At 40.5% G+C, this 25,336-nt stretch overlaps 6 protein-coding genes across 6 annotated transcripts in view; all 6 read left to right on the top strand.

The window, feature by feature from the left end:
- LOC101312889 (group 2 truncated hemoglobin YjbI-like) overlaps window positions 1-25,336 on the top strand; it is a 771,661-nt gene that overhangs the window by 307,898 nt on the left and 438,427 nt on the right. The window lies entirely within an intron of this gene.
- LOC101292092 (F-box/kelch-repeat protein At3g23880-like) lies at window positions 4,708-5,730 on the top strand. The gene has a single exon (XM_004292845.1). The coding sequence runs from the start codon at window positions 4,708-4,710 to the stop codon at window positions 5,728-5,730; it is 1,023 nt and encodes a 340-aa protein (XP_004292893.1).
- Window positions 6,695-11,647, top strand: LOC101291986 (ubiquitin carboxyl-terminal hydrolase 18-like). Its single transcript, XM_004291179.1, has 11 exons — window positions 6,695-7,123; window positions 7,641-7,842; window positions 7,944-8,032; window positions 8,196-8,281; window positions 8,375-8,537; window positions 8,647-8,770; window positions 9,115-9,272; window positions 9,527-9,611; window positions 10,132-10,344; window positions 10,428-10,489; window positions 10,648-11,647. Exons 1-11 carry the CDS (start codon window positions 6,864-6,866, stop codon window positions 11,345-11,347), a joined length of 2,142 nt encoding a protein of 713 aa, XP_004291227.1. The 5' UTR covers window positions 6,695-6,863; the 3' UTR covers window positions 11,348-11,647.
- On the top strand, window positions 12,519-14,479 carry LOC101309213 (F-box only protein 13-like). Its single transcript, XM_004291238.1, has 2 exons — window positions 12,519-12,661; window positions 13,209-14,479. Exon 2 carries the CDS (start codon window positions 13,226-13,228, stop codon window positions 14,477-14,479), a length of 1,254 nt encoding a protein of 417 aa, XP_004291286.1. The 5' UTR covers window positions 12,519-12,661; window positions 13,209-13,225.
- On the top strand, window positions 19,303-20,689 carry LOC101305235 (E3 ubiquitin-protein ligase AIP2-like). Its single transcript, XM_004291224.1, has 3 exons — window positions 19,303-19,823; window positions 19,898-20,331; window positions 20,422-20,689. Exons 1-3 carry the CDS (start codon window positions 19,460-19,462, stop codon window positions 20,569-20,571), a joined length of 948 nt encoding a protein of 315 aa, XP_004291272.1. The 5' UTR covers window positions 19,303-19,459; the 3' UTR covers window positions 20,572-20,689.
- On the top strand, window positions 21,471-24,364 carry LOC101291795. The gene is made up of 9 exons (XM_004292844.1): window positions 21,471-21,826; window positions 21,921-22,124; window positions 22,210-22,267; window positions 22,349-22,411; window positions 22,493-22,568; window positions 23,034-23,149; window positions 23,367-23,456; window positions 23,553-23,684; window positions 24,142-24,364. Exons 1-9 carry the CDS (start codon window positions 21,471-21,473, stop codon window positions 24,274-24,276), a joined length of 1,230 nt encoding a protein of 409 aa, XP_004292892.1. The 3' UTR covers window positions 24,277-24,364.

The raw sequence follows: 25,336 nt of genomic DNA, 5'->3' as shown, positions 1-25,336 counted from the left end.
GCTACTTTTGGTACCTTCTATGAATTATGATTGAAAATTATAGTAGCTAGATAGGGGACTTAAAGAGAATTATAAAGCAATCTATATATAATAGAAAGAACTGATTAAAGGAGTCCAAATAATTCATGTGTGCAAACAAATATTGAAATATAACATATAGTACATGATTAGTTGGAAATCATGGGTTTGATATAAATTAATTTGTCTAGTCCATGGTAGTGTCTCAATCTATATACCTTGTCTATATATGTAACATAGTTTTTGTCCCAACAAGAGAAATATATATCAAATATATAATAGCTAGCTAGCTATCCAAAAATTAAGAACTAAAAAATCATTAATGAATTATGACAGCAAGGTTACACGTGATTAGTAGCCAGGTCGGATGCCATAGATGACTTTAAAAATTTAATTTACCTAATTACTTACATAATGACAGGTAGAGACTCTACTTAAAATAAGACTAATCACGACAAACGTTGTTTATGATCTACACGTTCCATGAACGTTTACCATGTACGTGTCTTCTTTCCTGATCAGATTAATCAACCTTTTTGTCTCAGCAATTCCCTGAATTAAGACCTATAATTAGACTACTTAGAATAAACAACTAATTAATAAACGGTTCACGTTTCTTCATATTTATCCATACATGTTTAGTTCACTGCACCCTAAAGAAAACCCTAAGCTCCTTTACGTCAAATACCCACCACAAGATGAAAATTTAATCCAATCCAATCCAATTCACCACCCTCTTATTCTAATTTCTGTGTGTGTTTGCTTCAGACAGCTTCCCCAAACCAAGGGACTAATTAACTCCCCCTTAGTCGATTGGTTCGATCCAATCCCATTCTTAGTACGTGTGTACCTATGAAAGCATTGTCTTAGGGTTTCTGTTAATTATAGCAATTTGCATTGACATTTCTAGGGTTTCATGTTCTTGTTTTATAACAGCAACTGGGCATATCAAAGGGATTGGTGCTCGTATATCCTACACAAATTAAGACGGAGCATAGCATAACATGTGCATGGATTAAAATACACGTATAAGAAAATGTTAAGCAGCACAAACCCCAACATGCAATCCACCATAAATTTTGGTGCCAAAATTAACCAGAAACTTTTGCTGCCATCTGATCTGTCCCTGGCTTGGTCGGTTAAAAACGTATAAAATAGGAAGGCCAGGATTGGATTAACTTAATCCCATGTCAAATTAAGCACATGCATTATACGGTTTAGGTACCTAAAGATTATCATACTGGTTTGTTTGGTTCCGGCGAAGCTTATTCATAGTCATCGTCCCCGACCTACTAGTTTAATCGATCCACTGCAACCGGGTTGGAACACGTAGTTCGTGTTGCCCTGGCCTCGGATCCATGCACTTAAATAAATTTATAGTATTCCGACTTCCGAGTCTCACAGATGATTTGCTGACAGCTGTGTGCCACGGAGTGGCCGGAATCTGCAGTTTACATTCGTCGCCGGCGGACATGGCTTGGCCGGGTTACGTTGAGTGCGGGGCCCATGAGTTTTCCCGCATTAGTGGCGCACCTTTTATACGACAGCAAGGTGATCCATCATCGTGTCTAAACAACTCCTTCAGCTGATGCATGTCTAATTAAGTAATTATTGATCTTTTTCTTTTTTTTTATTTGAGAATAAATAGAATATTTTTCTACTTGGATTATTGAGATATTATGGTTATGGGTACGTTAAACTGCAGTTGGCATGGGTCCGAGTTCAACGGAGGTCAACTTTGCATAATTGGGGAGTTGGAGCTAAGCAGCTTGGCATTTCGGTTCGATCCAGCTGATCGAGAGGAAAAGAATTCCTAAATGCCATATGCGAGCCACAACCCAGAACAAGAACAGGGCAGGGAGTTTAGGGTGTAGGGTTAGTGGACGATTATATACCAAAACTTGTCAAGTTTAGCGTTTAGGGTTTAGGACCCCTCCCTGCTATTCCATCAAAAGTAAGAGCATATTGGCATAAAAGGTAAGGTGGTCCAAAACATGTCGCATGAAATGATCGAGTGCCTAGCTATGAGCAGGCTATGAATAAACTGCAGAGTGATTTGATATATAACACTCGTCACTAAGGGGTGGGAGATGATGGAGTGGAACATCAATTATGAGTGTATGATATCGATCTCCCAAGCACTCCCGGATTTGGGAGCTAAGGACGAGCAAGTCTAGAAAACACCAGACCAAACACAATCCACAAACTCCGGACTAAACACAATATCAACAACCTTAATTTGATTTATAAGAGGAATAGTCCTGAGACAACTCCCTGCCAAAATGACCTAACACGCTCGATCATCTATTCACCTATCTATATATTATGGGACTTGGAATATTCACGATAATACGAATGATGCAAATTGTTTAGTCGACATAAGGGTTAGACTAAGAAGGTCGAGGCCATTTTCATAAATCAAAAGATAGAGCTGATGGGGATTGGATATTTTGGATAAGTGGCGGACAACCCCATTCCGGGTTTTCTTGCTTAACTTGGTTAACTATCCCCACCTAGCAGATAATCTGTATGAAAACCCTAGCTTTTTTTTATGGCCAGGACTTTGATTCACGAGAAAGGTCAATATTATCTATTGGTAAAGATGAAGTTCGAATGCATATCCTTGTCATCTTTCATATTACTTGGTACTTAGTTCCTAGTATATATCTAATCAGTGTACTAAGTATGACATGCAGAATTTTAAAGGACAATAATGGTGTGTACTAATTAGGACCAACATATATATGCATTTCTCACATTAGAGAAAAGATCTAAAGATACTGTAAAGAGAAATTCAAGTCTTCTTTATAGCATTTTGCGGAAGATTAATTTGATATATGCCCAAAGCCTGACTAGTACTGTTGGAGTTGGGGATATTGTACAATAGCTAGCACTGACTCATGAAATCGATGAATCCATTAGCCTGGAATCCTGGATTCATTTCCCTTCCCATATGAAACAATCAAACAATGGTACAACGATTAAAGCGACATAAACTTTGATAAAGAGGACTGATCGATTTTTATTTGTTGTTGCAACAAACTTAGGAAATAGATATCTCTCTTTTGTTGTTCGTCGTAATTTTGTTTAGAGCATCTCCAACAGTTTCTTTAAAATTTCTTTAAAATGGGGAAGCAAAAGCTAAAATCTTCAAAAAAATTATGCTTAAAATCCAACAACTTCTCCATTTTGGAGATTTCAGCATTTAATACAACAATAAAATATACTATATCATTATTAATTATAACAAAAAAATTATATATTTCATTGTAATAATAAAATACCTAATAAAATATTATATTATTGTCTTAAATTTGTTGAAGCACGTGAAAAATTTAATTTTGGGGAATGAAGACTTTGCTTCAGATTTACGGAATGAAGGCTTCTCTTTCTTCTCTATCCCCATTTTGGGGAATGAGATGAGAAAGTTGTTGGATCTAAAAACAGCTCTATATTCCCAAAAATTGAGAAGTTCAAGAAAATGAAGAAGCTGTTGGAGATGCTCTTAGAGCAAATCATTGAAAACCCAAGTTATGGATTTGGTGTCATCACCAATATTAATTAGGGGACCGGATAAAAGTGATGCGGAATATCACTAAAGATCGATTGTAGCAATAATACTAGAGAGTTTATCGATAGAGAAGATAATGATGTGAAAAACACAAAACATAACGGCCAATGCCTTTTTCGATGAACTACTCATATACTGCAATGGCGCATACTATTTAGCCGGGAGGCCCCGATAGTTAATATTCACATGCCTGACATGGCCACAAGTACCTTTTGCAGCCTATTACCTCCCGTTGGGTCTAGGAAAGCCTACAACAACAAAAATCACACAGAATTGAACTCGCATGAAGTCGATTATATTCGTTAGTGGGCCTCTTCTCAATACTTGAGTTTTACAAGGCTCACAATATGTTTAGGCCTATATTTGGGGAGGAAGCGCAGGCCCAACACCGGTTAGGCGGTTCACCACTTCACTACAACAAGAAGACTAGAAAAGGAAACCAGTCCTTCACTGAAACCCAAAGAGCCACACCAAGATTGACGAAGCCTGAACAAGTCACCGTCGGAGTAGAGTTCGGAGAATGCGAAGTACCCCTGAACAAGAACAAGGTAAAACCTCGACTTAGATTCTTATCTGGGTTCGAAATTTCATTGCTTTATGGGTATATGAATACGACTCCATGCGCTTTTGGATTGATCTTTCACTATATTTAAGCAAGAATTTGATGAAAGATTTGATTTTTCTCACGTGGGTGATTCTGGGTATGCCTTGGTTTTGGAATTTGTAATCTTTATGAGCTTGTGATCATTCCATGCACGAGAGAAAATGACCCACATTGATCAAGACTCTCACTGTTCTGAAGTTGTAGTTGATTTTTTGTTGTTTGATTTAATTCTTTCATTTTTGATTCTTCGTTTGATAGATAATTAGATTAAGATGCCCTCTTTGTCATTGTTCTTGATGCTTTTGATTCAGTTCTTGATACTAAAGCCATCGTTGGTCATTTACTTGTTGGATAAAGATAAATGATTGTGTTGCTTAATTTATTGCAGTGTTTCAATTCCCTGAGCTTTTGTGGATTGTCAATTTGGAATAGTGGTGTAGAAGGATTGTAATTTTGGGTGCATTTCTTTTCTAGCTGAGATCAGTTGGGTTCGGTTTGAGCTTTTGCTACCAACATGCCAACCATCAAACTACCGGATGAACTATTGGATTATGTCTTTGCAAGATTACCTGTGAAGTCTGCTGTAGTGCTAACATGTGTTTGCAAATCTTTCAAGACTTTAATTACCAGTTCTAGATTCATACACCTTCATCGTGAAAGGAATATGAAAACTGCTTCCAATTATCTACTTGTCCGCAGTGCCGCCAGTACGGAGATTGGTTCCATGTCACGCATTTGTGCTAGAACATTTGCCGGGGAGTCGGACATACAGCTTCTTGAGGATGCAGAGAGGGAGTTTCGTTTTGAATTACCTGTTTACGGATCATACGATGGGTTGCTTTGCTTATCCAGCATGAATCTGTTTGTAGATACCCCTATATACTTGTGGAATCCATCAATGAGAAAAGTCAGAAGACTTCCCCACGGCCTCATCCCAAGCACCTCTGGTACTGTGCATAATCGCCATGGGTATCGAGTTACTCTCGGATTCGGGTTCCACTTTGATATCGATGGCGGGAATGACTACAAGGTTATAAAGTTTTTACGCCATGCAACTGACTCTGGCAATGCTTTTAAACTCGAGGTATACAGTCTTAATTTGAATTCTTGGAAAACAGTAAGCAGAGTTCCCCATGTTCCAAAAAATGCTACATTTCGCCCCAAATGTGCATGCTTGAATGGAGTTGTGTATTGGCTTCTAAATGACGTCAGATTTACCATTGTTTCTTTTGATATGCGGCATGAGTCATTTCAAATCAGGAGGTTTAGTTGTGACTTTTACCCAGTTATGTATCCAAACTGTATGCAAGCGTTGAACAATTCGCTTTCTTTGTTTCGTGTTAGACATGTGGGGGAGATGCGCTACCGTGACGTATACATTCTGAACATGAAACAGAGCAGATTGGATCTATCCAGGACTCTTCGTATGGAATGGACATCTATAGCATGGTCACTGGGGTTCAACACAGGTGGCAGAGGGCAAGGCATTGATGTGATTATCAGGACTGATACTCAAGTGCAAGACTTGTTTCATTAATTACTACTGAAGGGGAAGATATTGAATTAGGTATGTTTGAGGACTGCTGGTATGTTGATGTTTACAGAGAGAGTCTGCTTCTACTCAACTGAAATCTGATCCAAGTTCTGGTTTTCGTTTGGGTTTTATTAGCACATTTAATGGATAGAATATGTCTTCTAAGCTTCTCTAGCTGGTATGTGGTATATATGCCCTGCAACTGGGGTTTTAGTACACAGAACTTCAAAAGTAGCTGCGAAATGGCTTGCGGCTCGGTATGTAAAAAGAAGTTGGAAGATGCAAATCTAGGTGTTGCAGATTCCAACTGCTCCGGTGATTGCTCTGAAGTTTGAAGGTTCCTAACTCCTCTAGGGGTTGATGTGTGCTACTGTGCTACTGGCTCTGATTGTTTTCATGTTTTTGGAATGTATTTTGGATCCATGCTGTGGTCACTTTCTTTGGTTTATTTGGCCTGGCTTATCTTTCCAATATAGTTTTATTAGAGTATAGTTTACAACTTGTTGTTTTCTTTATACAGAGTATACAACTTTGCTAACTCTTGTTATTTACTTCATACATGTTGGCTTGAAGCAATGTGAAAAACATACAAGTACTCTCACATGAGTGAACTCATTGAAACTTTACTGCCAAGAAGACCAACATATGTTAGAAACTGAGAATTGAACCAGTGATGCAGTAATGAAACAAGTCTTAGCCTTCTAGGTGAGCTAAAAATTACCTAGTGATGTATAATTATCATAGAAGAGATAAAAACGATTTGACAATTGTGTGGTTAATTTACATGGGAGTAAATTTCTTGCTTAAATCAGAGTGGCAGGCCCAAGAACAGGAAACGACGTCGTAGTCAAGCCTAAAAGAATCCCAAAGAGGAAATTTCCAGTAACTTACAGATAATAATTTGGGTCCAAATATCCTTTGTTAACTTGACCCAAAAGCTAAAAGAACACAGAAAGAAGAAGAAAGAGGAAGGTGTGTCCGTGTGTGTGTGTGTATAAAAACACAAGCTTTCCCAGTTTTGTTGTACAAGATTAAAACCCTAATCCCAAAAATCATTGCTTTCCCCAAAACCAGGAGAAACCCTAAATTGGAGAATTGGGGCATCATCGATGAGAAGAGCAGAGGAATCGGCGTAGATGCATGTCGCCGGAGTGAGCTTGGATCTGAACTGGTTCCTTCATTTGATATTCACTCTGTTTGCGATAGCGTTTGTGTTGCTTCACTTGGTCAAGAACACGGCCTCGAAGTACTTTGAGGTCGACGCCAATTTCGACGGTGGTGCTGATCGGACGGTGACGGCCCAAATGCCCGGCGTCCCCATCAACGATTCCGCCTGCGCCGTCTGCGGCGGTGACGGCGTCAAGAAGTGCTCTCGCTGCAAAGCCTTCAGATACTGGTAAATGCTTCATTGGGTTTTTGTTTTCTTTGATGGGTTTGTATGAAATTTGGTAAAGGTTTAGTCTTTGATGATTTTGCTTTTGTTAATTTAGTCTTTACTGCTTCTTTTCATTAAGTTTTTACAGCTCAAAGGTCCAGTCTTGGTGGCTTTTAGTTTCAGGGTCCCTTAATGTTGATTCTTTGTTGTCTTTATAGTACTAGGCTTTGATCACAAAGAGGTTCTGTTTTATGCTGGCTATAATATACTGTAAATTCTCTATTGTTTTTTGTATTGAAATTGTAATGATATACCTTTGTTAGATACCTTTGTTTTTTGTATAACAAAGATAGATACCTTTGTTTTTTGTATTGAAATTGTAATGATATACGGGAAGGTCTGTTATGTAATTGAGATTTTATGATATCAAACTTTTCTGGATGGAGGAATGGGTGGGATATTGGAAATGTTATAAAGTAGTAATTGGTATTTATATGAGATTAAGTGTGTATGTTCATATCTTTGCTTGTTTTCTCAGCTCGCAGAAGTGCCAGACAGAGCATTGGAGATCAGGTCATAAGAGTGAATGCAATGATATAGCAGCCGGTAGAATCAGCCCAGCTCAAAACGCATCGAGTAATGCTAGATTTAAAACTCCTGTTGCGCGTAAAAATTTCAAAGGAATTGCACTTGTTCCTACTCATGGAATCATAACTAAGCGTTTCAAGCAGCCAAAAAAGGTATAGTTCTGGTTCTTTTTTCACAAGTAAATGCTTCTTTCAAATTCTTTGTAATTGCTACTGGAAGCTCAGTGCATTAACAAAAACCTACTGATTTTCAGATTCTTTTCCCCTATGATGAATTTGTTAAACTTTTCCATTGGGAGAAGGCTGGACTTCCTCCTTGTGGGCTCTTAAACTGCGGGAACAGGTTTGTGTTTATTCTATTTGTGATTCAGTGAATTAATAATGCCACACATAGATGTCTTCAAGAACATGTTATAACATCTACACACCCACTCCCAGTCACACTGATTCATATTGCACATGTTGATTTCCCACAAGTTTATATTTCTAATTTCGTATTATTGCAGTTGCTTTGCCAACGTTGTTCTCCAGTGCCTTTCGTCCACTCGACCGCTTGTTGCGTACTTGTTAGAGAAGGGCCATCGGAAAGAATGTATAGTCTGAAAACCATTCCCAACTACCTTATGTTTCTTGCAGTTATGGCATTCTTCACTTATTTAACAGTTCTTGTTTGTTTGGTTTACAGGCATACGGGATGACTGGTGCTTCCTCTGTGAATTTGAAAGTCATCTTGAAAGAGCAAGCCGAAGTTCACAGGCCTTTTCACCAACCAACATTATCTCTAGACTACCTAATATTGGTGGAAACCTTGGCTATGGGAGGCAGGAGGATGCTCATGAACTCATGAGGTTTGTAGAACTTGCACTGTTTAATGGCTATTTTTTCACAACATTGTTGAATTTAACAATCTAGTGGTATATGATGGTTGGTCATTAAGTTCACTGTATTCTTTTGTAGGTTTGCCATTGATACAATGCAGTCGGTGTGTCTTGATGAGTTTGGTGGAGAGAAAGCTGTTGATCCTAGCTCTCAAGAAACAACCATCATTCAACATATATTTGGTGGCCAGCTACAATCTCAGGTTATGCATCTTCTAGTAGTAATGCTAAGTTACTTACAATTGCATGTAGTCATCTGGTTCTTATCTTTATAATTTTCAAAATGAAAATAATTTACTAAGCTTTATGAATTTTCTTGCTCTTTTAGCCTTGACACACTTTTTTGTTGGTTTGTTATTGGTCTAGCATATAAATGTTAATTATATTTCATTATTCTGTATACAATGGAAGTAAAGATTATCTGGTATTAAGCCTGTGGACTTTGTGATTGGGTGTGTGGTACAAAGTGTTCTTTTAACGGCAGGTTTGATTTTTTTTTTTACCCCTGTCCATTGCCTTCTGATGTGTTTTCTGTTTTTGGAACCAGGTCATTTGTTCAAAATGCAATAACATATCAAACCAATATGAGAATATGATGGATTTAACTGTTGAGATTCATGGGGATGCTTCATCATTGGAGGAATGCCTAGTCCAATACACTGGCAGGGAGTCGCTTCATGGCGAAAATATGTACAAATGTGATGGGTACGAGTGCTTCCTATCCTAATTCTGATTGGTCCTTTTAAATATATTTCTGCTCTTTCCCTTTCTGTGTTGCAGTTATCTTAAGATGATTTTTTGTGTGGGGTGTGTGTGTGTAATGTGAACATTGTCCGACTGTTGTGATTCAAGTCATTCAATAGACATATTCTTCGTGCTTTCCAATCCCATGTATCATTTTGATATTTCTTTTTTCTTTATGTGGTTTCTTATGAGATTTGATATGTTGCTACTAATAGGTGCAATGACTATGTCAAGGCTTGGAAGAGACTTTCTGTTAAACGTGCTCCAAATGTTCTGACAATTGCCTTGAAAAGATTTCAGGTTTCAACTCTATACTCTTCTGATATGTGATTCTTTCTCATTTGATTGAACTCGTATTCCATTTTAAGTGATCCTTTTTGAATAACTTCATTGAGATGAAAACCTACATCAACCAGTAAAACCGTTGCCTCTCTCAGTGCCATGAGTTCTTTTGTAGCTCTTACCACGTCTTATTTAATAGTATGGGACTTCAGAAAAGAAGTCAATCTTCCACAGTCCTAATCAGAAAAGAAGTTTATAGGTTTTGGTCAGTTGGCAAGCTGGAATTTTAAAATAACCGTCTATCACAGGTGGATGTTTGTTGTTTGTTGCACACATTACATAACTAGGATTGTATTCTAAGTGAAAGCTGTACCTTACATAAGTACTAGGAGGCATCATCATGAGTTGGTCACCTTTGTTAATGCTTGTATCTTCTTTGTTTCTATTTATCAAACTCTAAGGAATGAGCATTTGAGTTTTGCTGATCTACGATTTACTGTTCTGATCTCTAAATAAACTATCTTGACAAACATTTCAGAGTGGGCGCTTTGGGAAAATTAACAAGAGAGTTACATTTCCTGCGACACTAGATCTCAGTCCTTACATGAGTGAACCGGGAGATGGTACAGATATTTATAGCCTTTATGGTGTTGTTGTCCATGTGGATATGTTGAATGCTTCGTACTTCGGTCATTACATCTGTTATACCAAGGATTTCCATGGAAACTGGTACAGAATTGATGATTGCAAGGTAATGCTTATCCCTTTGATGAGTTTTATATGCATAATCTACCCTAGAAACTCGATGGCCGACTTATTTTGCTACTTTCACAGGTTATGCCTGTTAATTTGGAAGAGGTGCTTTCTCAGGGGGCATATATGCTTTTATATAGCAGGTGCATATCTGTTGTCATAAATATAGTTTGAGGGTAGTACCTAATACACATGTGCTGTGTGGGATTGTGGATGTAAGTCCAAACTCACTGTACATGGTAAGAAGCATTATGTTGGATATACTCTCTGAAGTGATCATGCGTTTTCTGTTGTTTCCCAGGGATCAGGCACGATCACCTTGTCTAAGCATCCCTGAACCTCCAAGGAAGGAGGAAGAAATGTCTGACGCCAGTGTTGAAGCAGAGTCTCACCCAGATGAACTAGTTAAATGTTCACCTATGGAATCTGCAGATCCAACTCGACATTATGGGTCTGAACCATCAGACAGTAGTCTGCGCGCACAAATAACCAACTGTGTAGAAGCCTCATCTGCTGTACTAGAGCATCCTGATGGTGTCACAGATGTGTCTCGTCTCATATCATCCTCATCTGCTTCAAAAGGGGTTCACATAATTGAAGAAGATACAGTTGATTCACAGTCAAGTCCACCCACTTCACAGGAGATATCTGGTTGCGTGAACGTTCCTGTCACTGCAACAGATCTTGATAAAGTAAGAGGAGATTCAAATGGTGTGGATGTAGCAAATGACAAATCATGTCGGTCTGTGTATGAGGAAGCATTAGAATGCTGCGAGAAGGATCGCTCTTCTGCAGATGATATGGAGTGGGAATCGAGTACAGTCGTGGCACAGGACGTTGAAGTTTGCAAGAGCAACGGGACAATTGATGCAGTGGCACAGGATATTGAGGTTTGCAAGAGCAACCGGACAATTGATGCCGCTTTTGAAACGACCTCTCCAGTTGAACATCCGGGCTTAATGAATGGGAACGGATTTCATAAACAGATTGACGACGGTTAAACAACTAAAGGTGGGTATACCTGAACAATAATCATTGGTTGTGTTCATAATTCTTTGGCTCCCCTCATCATCAGAAGAAAAGATTGAGCTGGGAAATTCTTGGTCTGGGGTTTCACTATTTGCAGAAATCTCAGATGTAATTTTAACACTTTAATTGGAGAATCGTCCATAATGTAATGGAAACATCATAATGAGTTGGAAAGAGGTATTCTTTTTTTTTTTTTTTTTTTTTTTTTTTGTTCTCTGTAATGTACTTAAACTTCTTTGTTTTCACTAAACCATGATTAACCCTTTACAGTGAATTGGATAAATAACTAACTGAAAATTGATAGATCATGTTAAAGAAGGGAACTTGGAGACCCGAGCCTGGTAGGCATGTGGGAGCTCTGCGTTTAAAGCAAACGAAGTAAAGCACAGTAAAATAGGAACGTAATCAGCGGCTTTGTCAGTTTTGTCTTTTGTTGTTTGTATTTTCTAGTCTGAAAATTGCTTGGTTGGTTTTGAGTTCTGGGACTCGAAGAAGAATCTGGTCTGGGGCATTGACTTTGAAGACAGGACAGTTTTCTATGTTTTGTTCACGAGTGGCATTGGCATCATATGAGAGGAAGAAGAGATTCCTCAACGAGGCCATGACTTGTCGCTTTTGCTTTGGCAAACTGCAAAGGTCAGCACCACAGCATCTTATTTAGCCCCTTTGACAATGGGAGAGCTTTGTTATTTTCTAGTTGTATTGTATTGTAATGCAAGCTAATGCAACCATGCCCAGATGCTCTCTTTCTCTTTCTTTTAGGTTAAAAACTTGAAAAAAGAAGACTAAAGTGAGCACAAAAATGTATTCCAAATGCCCTGGTCTTTTGTTTGGGCTTTGGAATCCAAGGCCAAAGAGAAGAGGGTAGAGAGCAGAGTCAACTATATACTCTCACTGTATGAGTCTCTATGCTACTCTCACACACTGTATGTTTTGGGTGTGTGAGTATGAAAAGCATTACTCTCTTTTGGTTATAAAATTGGATGAGAAAGCAAAGCAAAGCAAAGCTAAAACCCTAGTTCCTCCGCTCGTGTATTCTCATATCCGGTTGTGTTAGCGAAGTGTCAACCCTTGCAAAAAGAGATACACAGGAAACTTCCCAACTTCCTTCCTCCTCACATTTCTTTCTTTCTTTCTTTCTTTGCTTTGTTGCTTTTTCCTGTCTAACCCCAACAAATTCTCAACGCCCCCGTTTTAAAGACCCACCAGCAAAGCCTTAGCTACTCTCAACTATCACTCTCTTGGTGTTTCTGTGTTTCCATTTTAGACTCCATACTTAGCATCAGGTACATTTTCTTAGTTTCTCTCTGTTCTATCTTCTCTTTTTGTCTTCTTCTTGTTCATTGTGTTTTGTTCTTACTCTCAAATTCACTTGAATTGTAATGATTGGGTAATAGTTAAGGTTATGTGTGAATGTGACTGACTAAGTTGATTCATTGGTCAATTTTGGGACTTTTGTGTATGTTGAAATCGATCTATGAAGTTGTGTATGTTGAAATTCTGGGTCTGACAATTGGAAACCTTCAAGTTTCTTCTGGGTTCTAGTCTAATCTATTTGGACAACCCAGATAATGCATTTTCTCATAAATGGGGGTACAGTTTTCAATCCCTATTTGTTTCTGATTGCTTGCTTGCCAGTGTTTTTGTGTAATTTACTCTTCAGATTATTTTGTATGTCCTTAAAAGTTGGAATCTTTATTCACTAGACTCCAGAGTTCTCTTGAAAGTTGAAATCTTTATTCACTACTTTCTGATACGTGTTGGAGAATTATTGTGTAAGATGGGCATGGATATAGATTTCACAAGTAACACTCAGTCTTTTGGTTATTGCAGTTGGTTTGGCCTAATTAATGGAGCCTGAAAACTGCTCAGCTTTGATGATGACTCGGAAGAGAAAGTCCCATATAAGCACATTTTTTATGGATGAGCTTAATGAAGACCTTCTTGAAGGGGTCCTTTCTAGGCTACCAACCTCTGCATTCTTCCGCCTCTCTTCGGTTTGCAAGAGATGGAAATCAGTTGCAAACTCCTCAAGTTTCAAGCTTGCCTGCTCACAAATCCCTTCTCGGGATCCATGGTTTTTCATGGTCGACTCTCATCTCAATCGATCCATCGTGTTTGACTCTGCTGAAAAAAACTGGAAGAAACTTAACCATCCACCTCTCCTCCAGAAAAACTCCAACTACAATTCCATGCCTGTTTCAGCCTCTGGTGGCTTTATCTGTTTCCGAAATTCATATGGCAACTTTGTCGTGTGCAATCCTGTGACAGGGTCCTGCAACGAACAACCTCCACTTGATCCAGCCCTACAAAGTCTCACATTCCATGCCATTGTGATGAGCTCATGTCCCAACAAGCATGATCAGTCCTCTTACAAGCTTGTAGTTGTCTTTGGTGAGCTTCCAAAGCTGTCATTTAGAGTGTACAACTCCAGCAGTGGTTGCTGGGAAGAAGAGATCGCCTTGTCCAAGAAGTTCAACGATGATGATAAGTCAAAGGAACTTGATGGTTCTACAGAATTTGACTCGAATGATGACAGTGCTGTGTACTTCCTCAGCAAGGCAGGAAATGTAGTGGCAACCAATATGCAAAGAAGCCCATCTAAGCAATACTCATCGGTTATCACTAGCAAAGATGGTGAGGAAATAGTTCATTTCCTTAGCTCCTCGGGTTCAATTGTGGCATGCAATCTGACCTCCAAGTGCTTCATCGAGTACCCGAGGCTACTTCCTGTCTTCTACGAGTACTCCATTGACTTGGTGGAGTGTGGAGGCAGGATGCTGGTGGTTTTGTTGTCAGAATTCTTTGGAAGCGCTAGCCTTAGGGTTTGGTGTTATGATGAGGATATTCGAAGTTGGCAACAAATTGCAGCAATGCCACCATCAATGACACATGAATGGTATGGCAAGAATGTGGATATCAACTGTGTTGGGGCAGGTGACCAAATATTGATATGCTTAAGTTCTGCTGAGATTTCTAGCTGTGTTATGTGTGAGTTGGCTGCTAATGAATGGGTTGAATTGCCCAAATGCTTTGTGGATGGTGAAGCCGTCAAGTTTATGTCTGCCTTCTCATTCCAGCCAAGGATTGAGGCTTCTCTATGATTCAAAGTTCCTGGCGCCGGATTCTGTTTTTCTTTGTTTTATTCTCTTACCATGTATTCTTTAAATTCGATTTGCACTGCTATTGTTCAGGCAATTCTTAGCCCATCGAAATTGGCACAAGTTTTTATCCCTCTCTTTTATCTTGTACTTTTTAGGTTATATTTTGCTATTGTTCAAGTATATCGTGAACAAATTAGAGTCGGTATTGGTTACATGTTACCCTCAAGTTTCAAAGTTATCTTCCACAATATACAGATAATATTAAGAACCTGTAGATCCATATACACATGTGGTTTTTAGGAAAATGCAAAGTATGCTGTACAAAATTACACACTATATACGATATACAACACGTTCCAAGTTGTACCAACATCATCCACAGACATGCCATTCTGCCTTTGTGCTTTACTATAGTGCCATCACCTGCCTCCATCAATCTCTCTAGACCTGGATAAGGATCAAGATGCAGAACTAGCAGTCTCTATATCAATGGTTTAATGTCTTCTGATAAGATTATACCCTTCACAAGTATCTCATAAAATTGTTGCTGTTGCATTCTGTTTGATAAGAATTGCCCAAAACTAGCAAAATCATGTTTTATAGACCATTACTAGCGCAAGCAATCCTCACTTGATCCAGCAGATATTCCTGAGGCTGCAACCCATCTGCCTGCATCTCATAGAGAAACTTAAGGGCTTCGATGTGTAACCTGTTCCGCAAGTAGCTTGTAAGCATGGCATTCCAACACGCAGTAGATGTAGTATCGTTGAATGTCTGAAACACCAGTTTCGCATCTCTAAGTAGCCCGTTTCTTCCATACATATCAATTAACCCGCAGTGCACAAACGAATGGGACTCCACACCAAGTTTGATGGCATTGGCATGAACTTGTCTGCCACTGAAACCACTATCAGGCATCCTAGCACACGCCCTGAGGACACAAGAGATCATACAAGTGTTCTTACTTATCCCAGCTCTCCCTATGTCCTGAAAGTCACTGATCACTTCAAAAAACCGCTCTCCTCTAGAGTTGTTGATCATCCTAGCCGTCCATGTCAGCGCATTAGGCTGTGAGAGCCCAAGGGAGGCGCGTTGCGCAGCTTCATGGCACCTCAATCTGCCGTAGAAGTTGATCAAGGAGGTGGCAACAAACATATCACGATTAGCATGACCCAACTTGAGACAGCAGCCATGGAGCTGCTCCCCTAATCCCACATCCATGGTAGCGTCAAGAACACAAGCCATGATCCAAGCAGGAAACTCCGACATATTAACATGACAGTCCTGCAGGTGTAGCATGCTCATGAACAACCTCAAGGCCTCCGTGTAATCGGCATTGTGAGCATAAGCAACTATCAAGGTGGCCCAGGAGTTGAAGTCCTTAAGCGGCATTTCATCAAACAGCTGGTGGGCATTATCCAAACGGCCGTTACAGACGTGACGGAGAAGCAGGCGGTTGAGCAAATGTAGAGGAGGTGGTGGGCTCTTTCTAGTGAGGTGGGCCTGTAAGTGGAGAGCCGCACCGGAGTCGGAACAATCGTTGATGAGAGAAGCGTACATGTGATTGTCAGATAGAGTTGTTGATGTTACTGGGACTTGGAGCCCATCCATCAACCGCAGAATATCGGAGGTGCTGCACCTCGACCCATTCTCATTCTTCTTCCTCTTCTTCCTTGTATTGTTCTTCTTTCTAGTATTGTTGGAAGTGAGAGGGTTTGATTTTGAGCTGCGCGGGAGAGGTAATCTGAATTTGGATATGGACCGGTGGTTCTGGTTGGTAGTTGAAAATCTAGGGCGGTATTCACAACTGCCATAACCGGACCTCATTCCTACTGCCTCCCCTAGAAATGGTGCTGTAATTCCCATTGAATTGATGATCGGTTTTTCTTCTCTGAAATATTACGAATTCAAGGAATTATATAGATATTTAAAAAATAAAAATAAAAGATTACGGAACTGGGCCTGTGCGGGCTAAGAGGACCAGAGACGTGGCCAGGCGGTCGTTAGTTGATGTGGGCCTAGACGGTTTGGGCCGCCCTCTTTTAAGAAAAAAGGAATAAAATAAAATAATAGGAGAACTGGGCTTCTGTGGGATTAGCATACCCGAGACGGGGCTAGGCGGACGTAGGTAATATGGGTCAAGTCGGGTTGGACCGCCTTCTTTAAAAAAATAAAATAAAATAAAATAAAATAAAAAACCTAACAAACAAAAGCTGAAGGATAACTTCGTGCCCCAAATGAAATTGATAAAGAGCTGTAGTGGTAGACAATCATATGTCACAAGCTTACATAGCTTCAAACAGTACTGGTTTTCTGCAATTGAGGATGTTTTTCCAGTTTCTTATAAGCATGCCGCAGACTGCAAGTTTGATTGCAAATCTTCTAAGACCATGAAATGAACTGAATCCTCGTGCAATCTACAATTACATCTGAATGAACTCAACTAGGCCGGTCGTATTGGAAAACTCCTTGTGGAAGTCTCTCACCGCAAACACACCGTCTGTGTAAATCAGCATCTTATGCAAAGATAAACCATTCTTCAATAGATACTTGGCTATTTCCCTCTCAGCCCACTGTCCCTTGAATCCTTTTATGGAGATGGCCTTCAGGTTTGATAACAAGCAAATAGGCACATCCTTTGGTAGATTCCAGTCGCACCTTGGATATCGTCTTTCACATTCCGTTACCTGATCATGAAATCAATTGATCCCCAAAAAAAAAAAAATATGAAATGAGAACCAACTTTAACAGCTACACCCTGGTATAATGTTGCATTGAATGGAAATAGATGCTACTTACATTTTCTAAGACCAAATCTTCGAGATTAGGTGCACAGTGAAGAAACTCAGGCAGCACTTCCCAGTAATTGCAATCCACAAGAACTAACCTCAGTTGTTTCAAATTATCAAATGCAGGGAGACGCCAACCCTAGATATGACAAACACAAATATTGTTCAGATGAAAAGGTGCTGATATAAAATGTAGAATGAAATAATAGAGATGCATCTTGTCTCATATATGTTGGATGATTGAAAATTGTATCAACAAAGGTGCTCAAACTCCTAATCCGCCTTTATAAGGGAATGAAATTTTAGTAACCTCTTATACAGTTATATACAGTTGTAAATGTATAATACTCTACTTTCATCCCTTAATCTTTCCTAACAAGTATTAGAGTAAAAGAACAAAAGCTTAGATATACTAACCTTTGACCAAGGAGCCGCAAAAGATAGATATTTCACATCAGAAACAGCAACCAGAAGCGCAATTGCACAAGAGAGAAACTGAGGCGGGTTTTCTGCTCTAGAATCTTTGACATCAATACTGGCATTAATTAAGGACTTGGCTCTCCCCATGAGAACATAATTTATGAAACCATCCTTTTTAAGATCAAGTTTCTCAAGCTTTGGGGCATCGATATAAACATTGATACGAGTCTCAAACTGTTCCAATTCATACTTTCGAGAACCTTTTCTCGCCATCCCCACTTGAAGACGCATGTTCAGCTTCTTCACTTCAGGCACAACAACATTGAAATTGTAACCGATATCAGTGTCTCCAATATTCACTATTCCGCCAATACTTAGATCTTCAAGCACAGGGCAGCAAGAAAACAGCTTTTCCATCAGATATAGATTATCACTAGATACTCTAACGCGGATGACCTTCAGGCTTGGGAAACAGCCTGATGTAGGAATAGGATCAGTAGCAAAGTCGAAGTCCCACACGTGCAACCCCAAAACTATCAGTGTCTTGCACATCAATAAGCACTGAGGTATCGAAAAAGAAGTAGTCTCAAGCACATTAGTAAATTTTAAATCAACAACATTACGCCTAACAGCTACACAAATCCAATCGTCAATGACAGCTAAATGATGGGGCCTGCGAACTGACAGAGAGAATTTGCCAATGTCTATTGAGTCCCGAGCATAGAGAACAGTGCTGACGAACCTTACAAAACGATCACAACGAGGACGACGAAGTTGAACATCATTATCGGCATTATCATTAGGAAAATCTCTTAGGTCGTTGAAGTCCAGATTGGGAACCGAGGTCCACAATTTGTTCCATCTTTTGGACAAAACAGATGTCCTCACAGAATGTAATGTGGGCATGAGGCCAAGTATTTGACGAACTAGTTCATCAGGCAATGCACTAATCCTGTCAATCGGACTCAAATTTTCTACCGTTTTCCTCTTTCTGGCAACACCCATTTCTTCTACCAATCCTACCCTACTTTATGATCAGCTCAAAATTTCTTGAATTTTAACAACAGAGCTCAGAATTAAACACAGAGGGCACTAGTTGATTAACTTGAAGCAAAATGGGTATCAACTAAGGAAGCGAAAGGAGGCAAATTTACCCGATAAATGTGTAGAACTCAACCGCCCATTTCCGCTTTCAGCTGCTGAGCTCAGGGTAGGGCTCGTCGTCCGAGTTTTGAACCCTCTGCTGGCTTTGTTTATTTTCCACTTTAAAGCCTCCATTCGGGATTATTAAAAAATATAAAAAAATTAGAGAACTGGGCCTCTGCGGGCTTGGCGGACCCGAGACGAGTCTAGGCGGTCATAGGTGATGTGGCCTACTCGTTCTGGGCCGTGCTTTCTATACCAAAAAAGTTTATAAGAAAAAAAAAAGGAAAACTGGGGCTTTGCGGGCTAGGCCGACCCGAAACGCGTCTAGCCTGTCGTAGGTCATCTGGGACTAGACGGGCTGGGCCCACTTTTAAAAAAAACTAATGACGTGGCTAGAAAATAATTAGGGAACGTGTATTTGAAGAATGCCATGGGACGACGCGCAGGGGAACAGGAGTTCCCGGCCTTCTTGGTTTCGGGTTCGGTGACCTCCTCGCCAAGCCAACCTTCACTAAATATAAACACCAAGACCAACCCAGCTCAGCTCATCATCCTAAACCCCAATTCCAATTCCCAATCTTCTTCTCCATCAAATCAAAACTAGTCCCAACAACCCTAACCAAATATGGATTCCGAAGACGAACAATACCTGAAGCAAAGACTAGACGAATTGCAGAGAGACGTCTCCAAGAAGCAAAAATTCGAGCCCGCCGTCGCCGCCCTCACCTCTCTCCTCCGCGACCGCTACTCCTCCGCCTCCCCGCCGCTCCGCAAGTCCTACCTCACCGTCGTCTCCCGCGTCGCCACCGTCTTGAAGACCCGCTACACCTCCCCCGGGTTCTGGGCCGCCGGGTTGGCCCTCTTCCGCCTGGCCCTAACCCTAGTTTCCGACCCGGCCGAGAAGAGCCTGTTGCTCGGTTACATTTCCGACGCCGAGAAAGTCGTCCGGCAAGACGACGAGCCTAGCGCTCTCCCGCCCCCGAATCAAGGTTTTAGATCTCTCCGAATCTCAGAGCTCGATTCCGATTTGGTGTTTTTCTAATCGAAAGTTTTGAATTTCTAGGGTTTCTTTTCGAGGGGCATCTGACGGTGGATCGGGAACCGCCGCGGCCACAGTGGCTGGTCCAGGAGAGTTTCCTCGCCTCCGCCGCCACTCTCTTCGCGGCTGAGTCTTCGGCTAATTCGGGTCGGCCCGTGACCGAGACCGGCGGCGACTCCCAGGACACGGCGAATCTGCTGCAGTCGCTGATTGACAACCTGGACAGCGTTCTGCCGCCGGGGATTCTTGACGACGTGAGAGGAGCGCCGAGGGTGCCTCCGGCGAGTAAGAAAGTGGTGGCAAATCTTCCGGTGATTACGATCACGGAGGAGAAGCTGAAGAAGCTTGGAGAGGAAGCGGAGTGCTGCATTTGTAAAGAGAATTTGGTCGTGAATGATAAGATGCAGGAGTTGCCTTGCAAGCACACATTTCATCCGCCGTGTTTAAAGCCTTGGCTGGTAATTATTTAGTGTTACAATGTAGCTCATAATATGATTGCTTTGTTTCGATTTCGTGTGAGTGACGTAGTGTGATTTTTGTTGTTGCAGGATGAGCACAATTCGTGTCCGATATGCCGGCATGAGTTGGAGACCGATGATCATGCGTATGAGAGCCGGAAGGAGAGAGAGAGGGAGGCTGAAGAAGACAGAAAAGGCGCTGCCAATGCGGTTAGGGGAGGTGAATACATGTATGTTTAATTGTTTGGAAGAGGATGGTTTACTTGAATAATTTGTCGATTTGCAGCTTCAATTATAAGTTTATATTCATTCCATCACATTCTACTACTGGCTGTGAATCCAACTACTTGTGTTGTATCTCTGTTAATGTGAGTTGTAATTTAGACATTGAATAGAGCAAGTGTTGGCCGCTCAGTTCTTTGTTCGTGTCTTCCTGAGAATGATGCTTTGTGATGCAATGGCTTCTTATAGTTGATAGGATCAAAGAAGGGTCACACACTCACACCTCTACCTGGCTGATAGAGGTTTGATAGCAACCATTTCCTTAGACTCACAGAGCTTAATTGTGCTTAGGGCCCTGGGGTTCAGATTCTGGTTATTTGGATCGAGATAAGAAACGTCAAAGATGCAGCTAGTGATTGGAGTTGTTGAAGCTGGACAATGTGGTTCAGATTTTGGTTATTACTAATTATGATCCAACTAACTATCAGCATTGAATGCATTTTCCGGTGCCTTGGGACAATCTGTATGTTTGCCGACTGATTTAGATCAGCGGTCGATTGTTAGTCGGCGAAATTAGGCAACGAGTGTAAAACTACGAGCCCATTTCAAAGGTGGGCTTAAATCCGTGGCATTTTCTTTACTAATTTGTTCTTAAAATTTGGTATGAAAGAGACGTGATAGGATTCCTATGACCATGAATCTTGACATCAGAAAAATGAGAATGATGCGGCTTTGTAATTAACGCGAAATCTCGTGGCTGTCGAAATTTGCCATTTTGAGGCAGGCATTGGGTTGTTGAATGTTGAAACCGTGGCGCGACCGTCACACACAAACCCAAGTCACTCTTCTGTTTTATGCCTGTATCTCACTCTGACACTGCATCTTAGTTTTACCAAACCCAACCCACCCAGCTTACAATGGAAGTTAGCACTTGTCTCTCTTCGTCTTCCTCCGCCAAATTTGGATGCTTATATGACTTCCCTCAATCCCAAATCAATCGTCATAGCCATGGTTGCTTCTTCCGATTTCCGGGGAAGAGCAGAGCACTTGTTGCTGTGAGCTCAGCTTCATCCATTGCCAGCACCACCACTAGTGTCAGTAATGGGTTTGTGGGCCCAGGGAGTTCGACTCAAACTCCAACCAATACCAACAGAAACTACACCCGGAGCGGTTCTTGCTTGGTGATCCCTCCGCCGGCCGGCAAGAAGCCCCGGGCTATCATCAAGTTTCTCGGCGGTGCCTTCATCGGAGCTGTTCCTGAAGTCACCTACAGGTCCCCACACCACCAAAGTTCTCTTCTTTCTTTTGTTCATTGTTCATTTTGTTATTGTGGGGTGAAGCTTATAGTGAAATTTGATCTCTTTCAGCTACTTGACTGAGCTATTGGCCAAGGAGGGGTTTCTTGTTGTTTCAGTGCCGTACAATGTGACCTTTGATCATGTCCAAGCTGCCCACCAAGTCTACGACAGGTTCAATTCTTGCTTGGACACCATCTTGGCCTCTGGATTGCCCAATGTTGATCTCTCGCCTGCCCAACTAGCTGAGTTGCCGGTGTTCTGTGTTGGCCATAGGTAATTCGAATAGAATGGTTTCAAAGTTTTTATCATTGCAGCATTGGTAGTGTCGATGACATATATGTGTGTGCATTTTTTGTAGCAATGGTGCACTACTCCAAGTGCTCGCGGGGAGTTATTTCTCCGATAAAATCCCAAAGGTAGCGTTTTTGTTTAGTATGTAGATTGTGGACTGTTGTTTATTATGTTTGACAAGCTGTATTATGTCATGTGGTAGTTAGGCTAATGCCATAATCGCATACAACAACAGACCAGCTACAGAGGCTGTCCCTTACTTTGAGCAGGTAATTAATATTAACACCTGATTCTACTATATGTTGGAGTCTTGGCTATATGTTACTAACACTGATAATGGTATTGTGCAGCTTGGACCATTAGTTAATCAGATGATCCCTATTGTAGAGGCATCTCCAGTTCCTTCTATGGCTAGGACTGCCTCAGGTAGCCTCCTGGCATATGTATACCATTACCGCATTTCGTTTCATTTCTTCTTCTTTTTCTCTTATCTAGTGATGGGTTGCACATTGGCTTACTAGTAGGAGTAGATCCATGCCATCCTTTCTGTTTACTGAGCTAGGCAAACTACCCTCTTGCTTTCTTGTCATGCCAAAAGAATCATTTACTTTTTCTGGAAGAACATCGACTGCTTATATTCTTCATAATCCATTTAGTTGCATCGATGTCTTGTGTACATATATAAACTATCTAGATCTACTTTCATTTGTTAAGTCACTCCTAAAAGGAGTGTTGTCAATACTCTTTTCTATATTTAATTTGTATGGTTCATAAGTTTTTATCCCATGATATACACATGACTGGCATGCCATGCAATGGGTTGTGGGATTTTACAACAAAGTGATAGATATGTATCTGATGCTCCCTCTTTTCACGACTTCCCATATCTAGGAGATGCATGGAAGGCCCTAGTTGATGCAGCTGGAGCAGTTCTGCCAGACAATGAAAAGGAAACTCTAAATTCATTCACTAAATTTGTTGATCAGTTGCCTTCAGTGCTGAATGAGGTAACTTAATATCTTTATGGTTCAGAAGATAATCTAGTTTCTTATGGGGCTGTAGGAATCATCGGTTTGCTTCATTCAACTTGCAGTGGTTTTTTAGATAATCTCTTAAGTTATACTAAAACTGTCGTGCATCTATAGAAGATTTGCTCGTAATATCAGAGTTTAGATCTGTGGATTTCAGCCTTCCTTATTCTGTAAGAAGTGAATCTTTTGTCAGGTCACCCAAGGGACATCAGAGTTTAAGCCAACACCCTCTGAAAATCGTGAATTCTTTAAGAGCTCGTACAACGTGAAGCACACTCTACTGGTATGGATGATGTCTCACTATTGACTATTCTGTATCAAAATCAAATTCAATGGCAATAATATATACTCTGGTTTCTATATACTGCTTTTGCTATAGGTGAAGTTCAATTTTGACGGAATTGATGAGACAGATACTCTCGAGGAGACATTAAAGCCTCGTGTGGAAGCTATTGGCGGGACACTAGAAAAGGTCGAGATAAGTGGTAACCATATCACACCATGCGTCCAGGTGAAGTTAATTCTTCTTTTTTTTCTCTTTTTTTTTTTTTCTTTTTTTTCTTTTTTTTTTTCTTTTCTGATAGTGTTCTTTTGAGGTTATGTACTTTTGTATATTTTCTTCTTGTTTTTGGTCCTTTCCCCCTTTCTGTAGAATCCAAAATTTTGATCGAGTCTGGTGGTTTAGGTGTTATTCATAACAAGTTCATACAAATACTAGCCCCATCCAAAACAGTTATCAGATTGTAGGTTTTGTACTTATAGATGCTATCTTTGCCTCTAAACTTAAATTAGATAAATTGCGTCTTAATACTTGAACAATCTTTTAGAATGTAGTCTTCTCGTCTATATATCAACTCAAGTATTCGGGTAACTGCATTATGAGCTGCAGTGCTGCTTGTTCTCTTAGTTAGAAGCTCTTCAATTTCCCACTCATTATCCTTATGTATCCTCATTCTTGGTATTTTCAGGAGCCTAAGTGGGAAGTAGGGGCCTTGTACACTCCAGCAGATGCTATTGCTCAGAGTCTTAAAACTCTTTCACTAAATGACGTTAGAGTCCTATCCAGAACTATAATCGACTGGTTTCGACGTTTTGAAGACTGAGGAAAAGTATATACACATTTTGTATCCGCTAAAACCTTCAGGGGAGTCAGACTTACATTCGTATAGATAGCTGATTAATTTGCTTGTATATTATAGCAATATAGCTGATTGTGCCGTTCTGTGTGTCGTTGTATCATGGATATTCCTTTTCACATTGGGTTGGGCCTCAGAATCTTACTGCATTTTATGGATGCTGGGCCAGTTGGGCCTATTATCTAATTTCAATTTCTTTCGGTAAAGCCTGTCATGAAAAAAGTCATATATGTTCATGTTCTTTGACTTCTTTCCCGGAATTATTGAACGGCGAATTTCGACCAAATATAAACAAACAAACCCTTCGGTCAACAATAGGAGGCCATGACCATTTTTTATTTTTCAAAAAATTTCTGAAATTCTCATTTTCCTTCAGTTCAGATATTCATCAAGAACCCTGCTATCCAGTACGGACTGCAAATGAACGGGACGGGGTTTGTGACTGAGAGGATGAGCAAGTAGCCCCATTATTGTTTGCGAGCTATAACTATGCATGCACCGTTCTGTTGCTTTTGCATGCATGTCACACCCGCAGCGCTTATCATGTTGCCGCATTTAATTGACTCTCTGAAAAATCAAAAACCAAAAAGACCCTTAGCGAGCTGCTATGAGATCATTATATTCATCTCAATCCTCTTAACAAAACTGCTGATGGATAAGTGGATAAATATGAATATACAGATCACAGTTTGCTAGCTAGAGATCGAAGAAGGAAGACTGGAGGGTGTCTGGCTTTTTGTGACCCCCGTAATGATTCATATTAGGGAGTTTTGGGCCATAGCCATTGGTAGGTAGCGTGATTTACAGATGTGAAATATGCAGGTAAATGAGGATTGGTTTTGCAGGGTTTGTATTGGTTGCAACTTGTTAGTATTACAAGCCAAGTAGTTAAGGCAAAGGCAGCATCCAATCCTCTGAACTGTGATGCCTTTTCTGGCCGGTGATGGATCGATGATCCATCGATCAGTTTCTTTCTAGAAAACACAGTACGTGGTGACTATTCTGCGTCGAGAGAGAGAGAGAGAGA

Source organism: Fragaria vesca, linkage group LG2 (assembly GCF_000184155.1).
Source record: "Fragaria vesca subsp. vesca linkage group LG2, FraVesHawaii_1.0, whole genome shotgun sequence".
In the NCBI taxonomy this organism is placed as follows: domain Eukaryota; kingdom Viridiplantae; phylum Streptophyta; class Magnoliopsida; order Rosales; family Rosaceae; genus Fragaria; species Fragaria vesca.
This window is presented reverse-complemented; position numbering and strand designations above follow the sequence as displayed.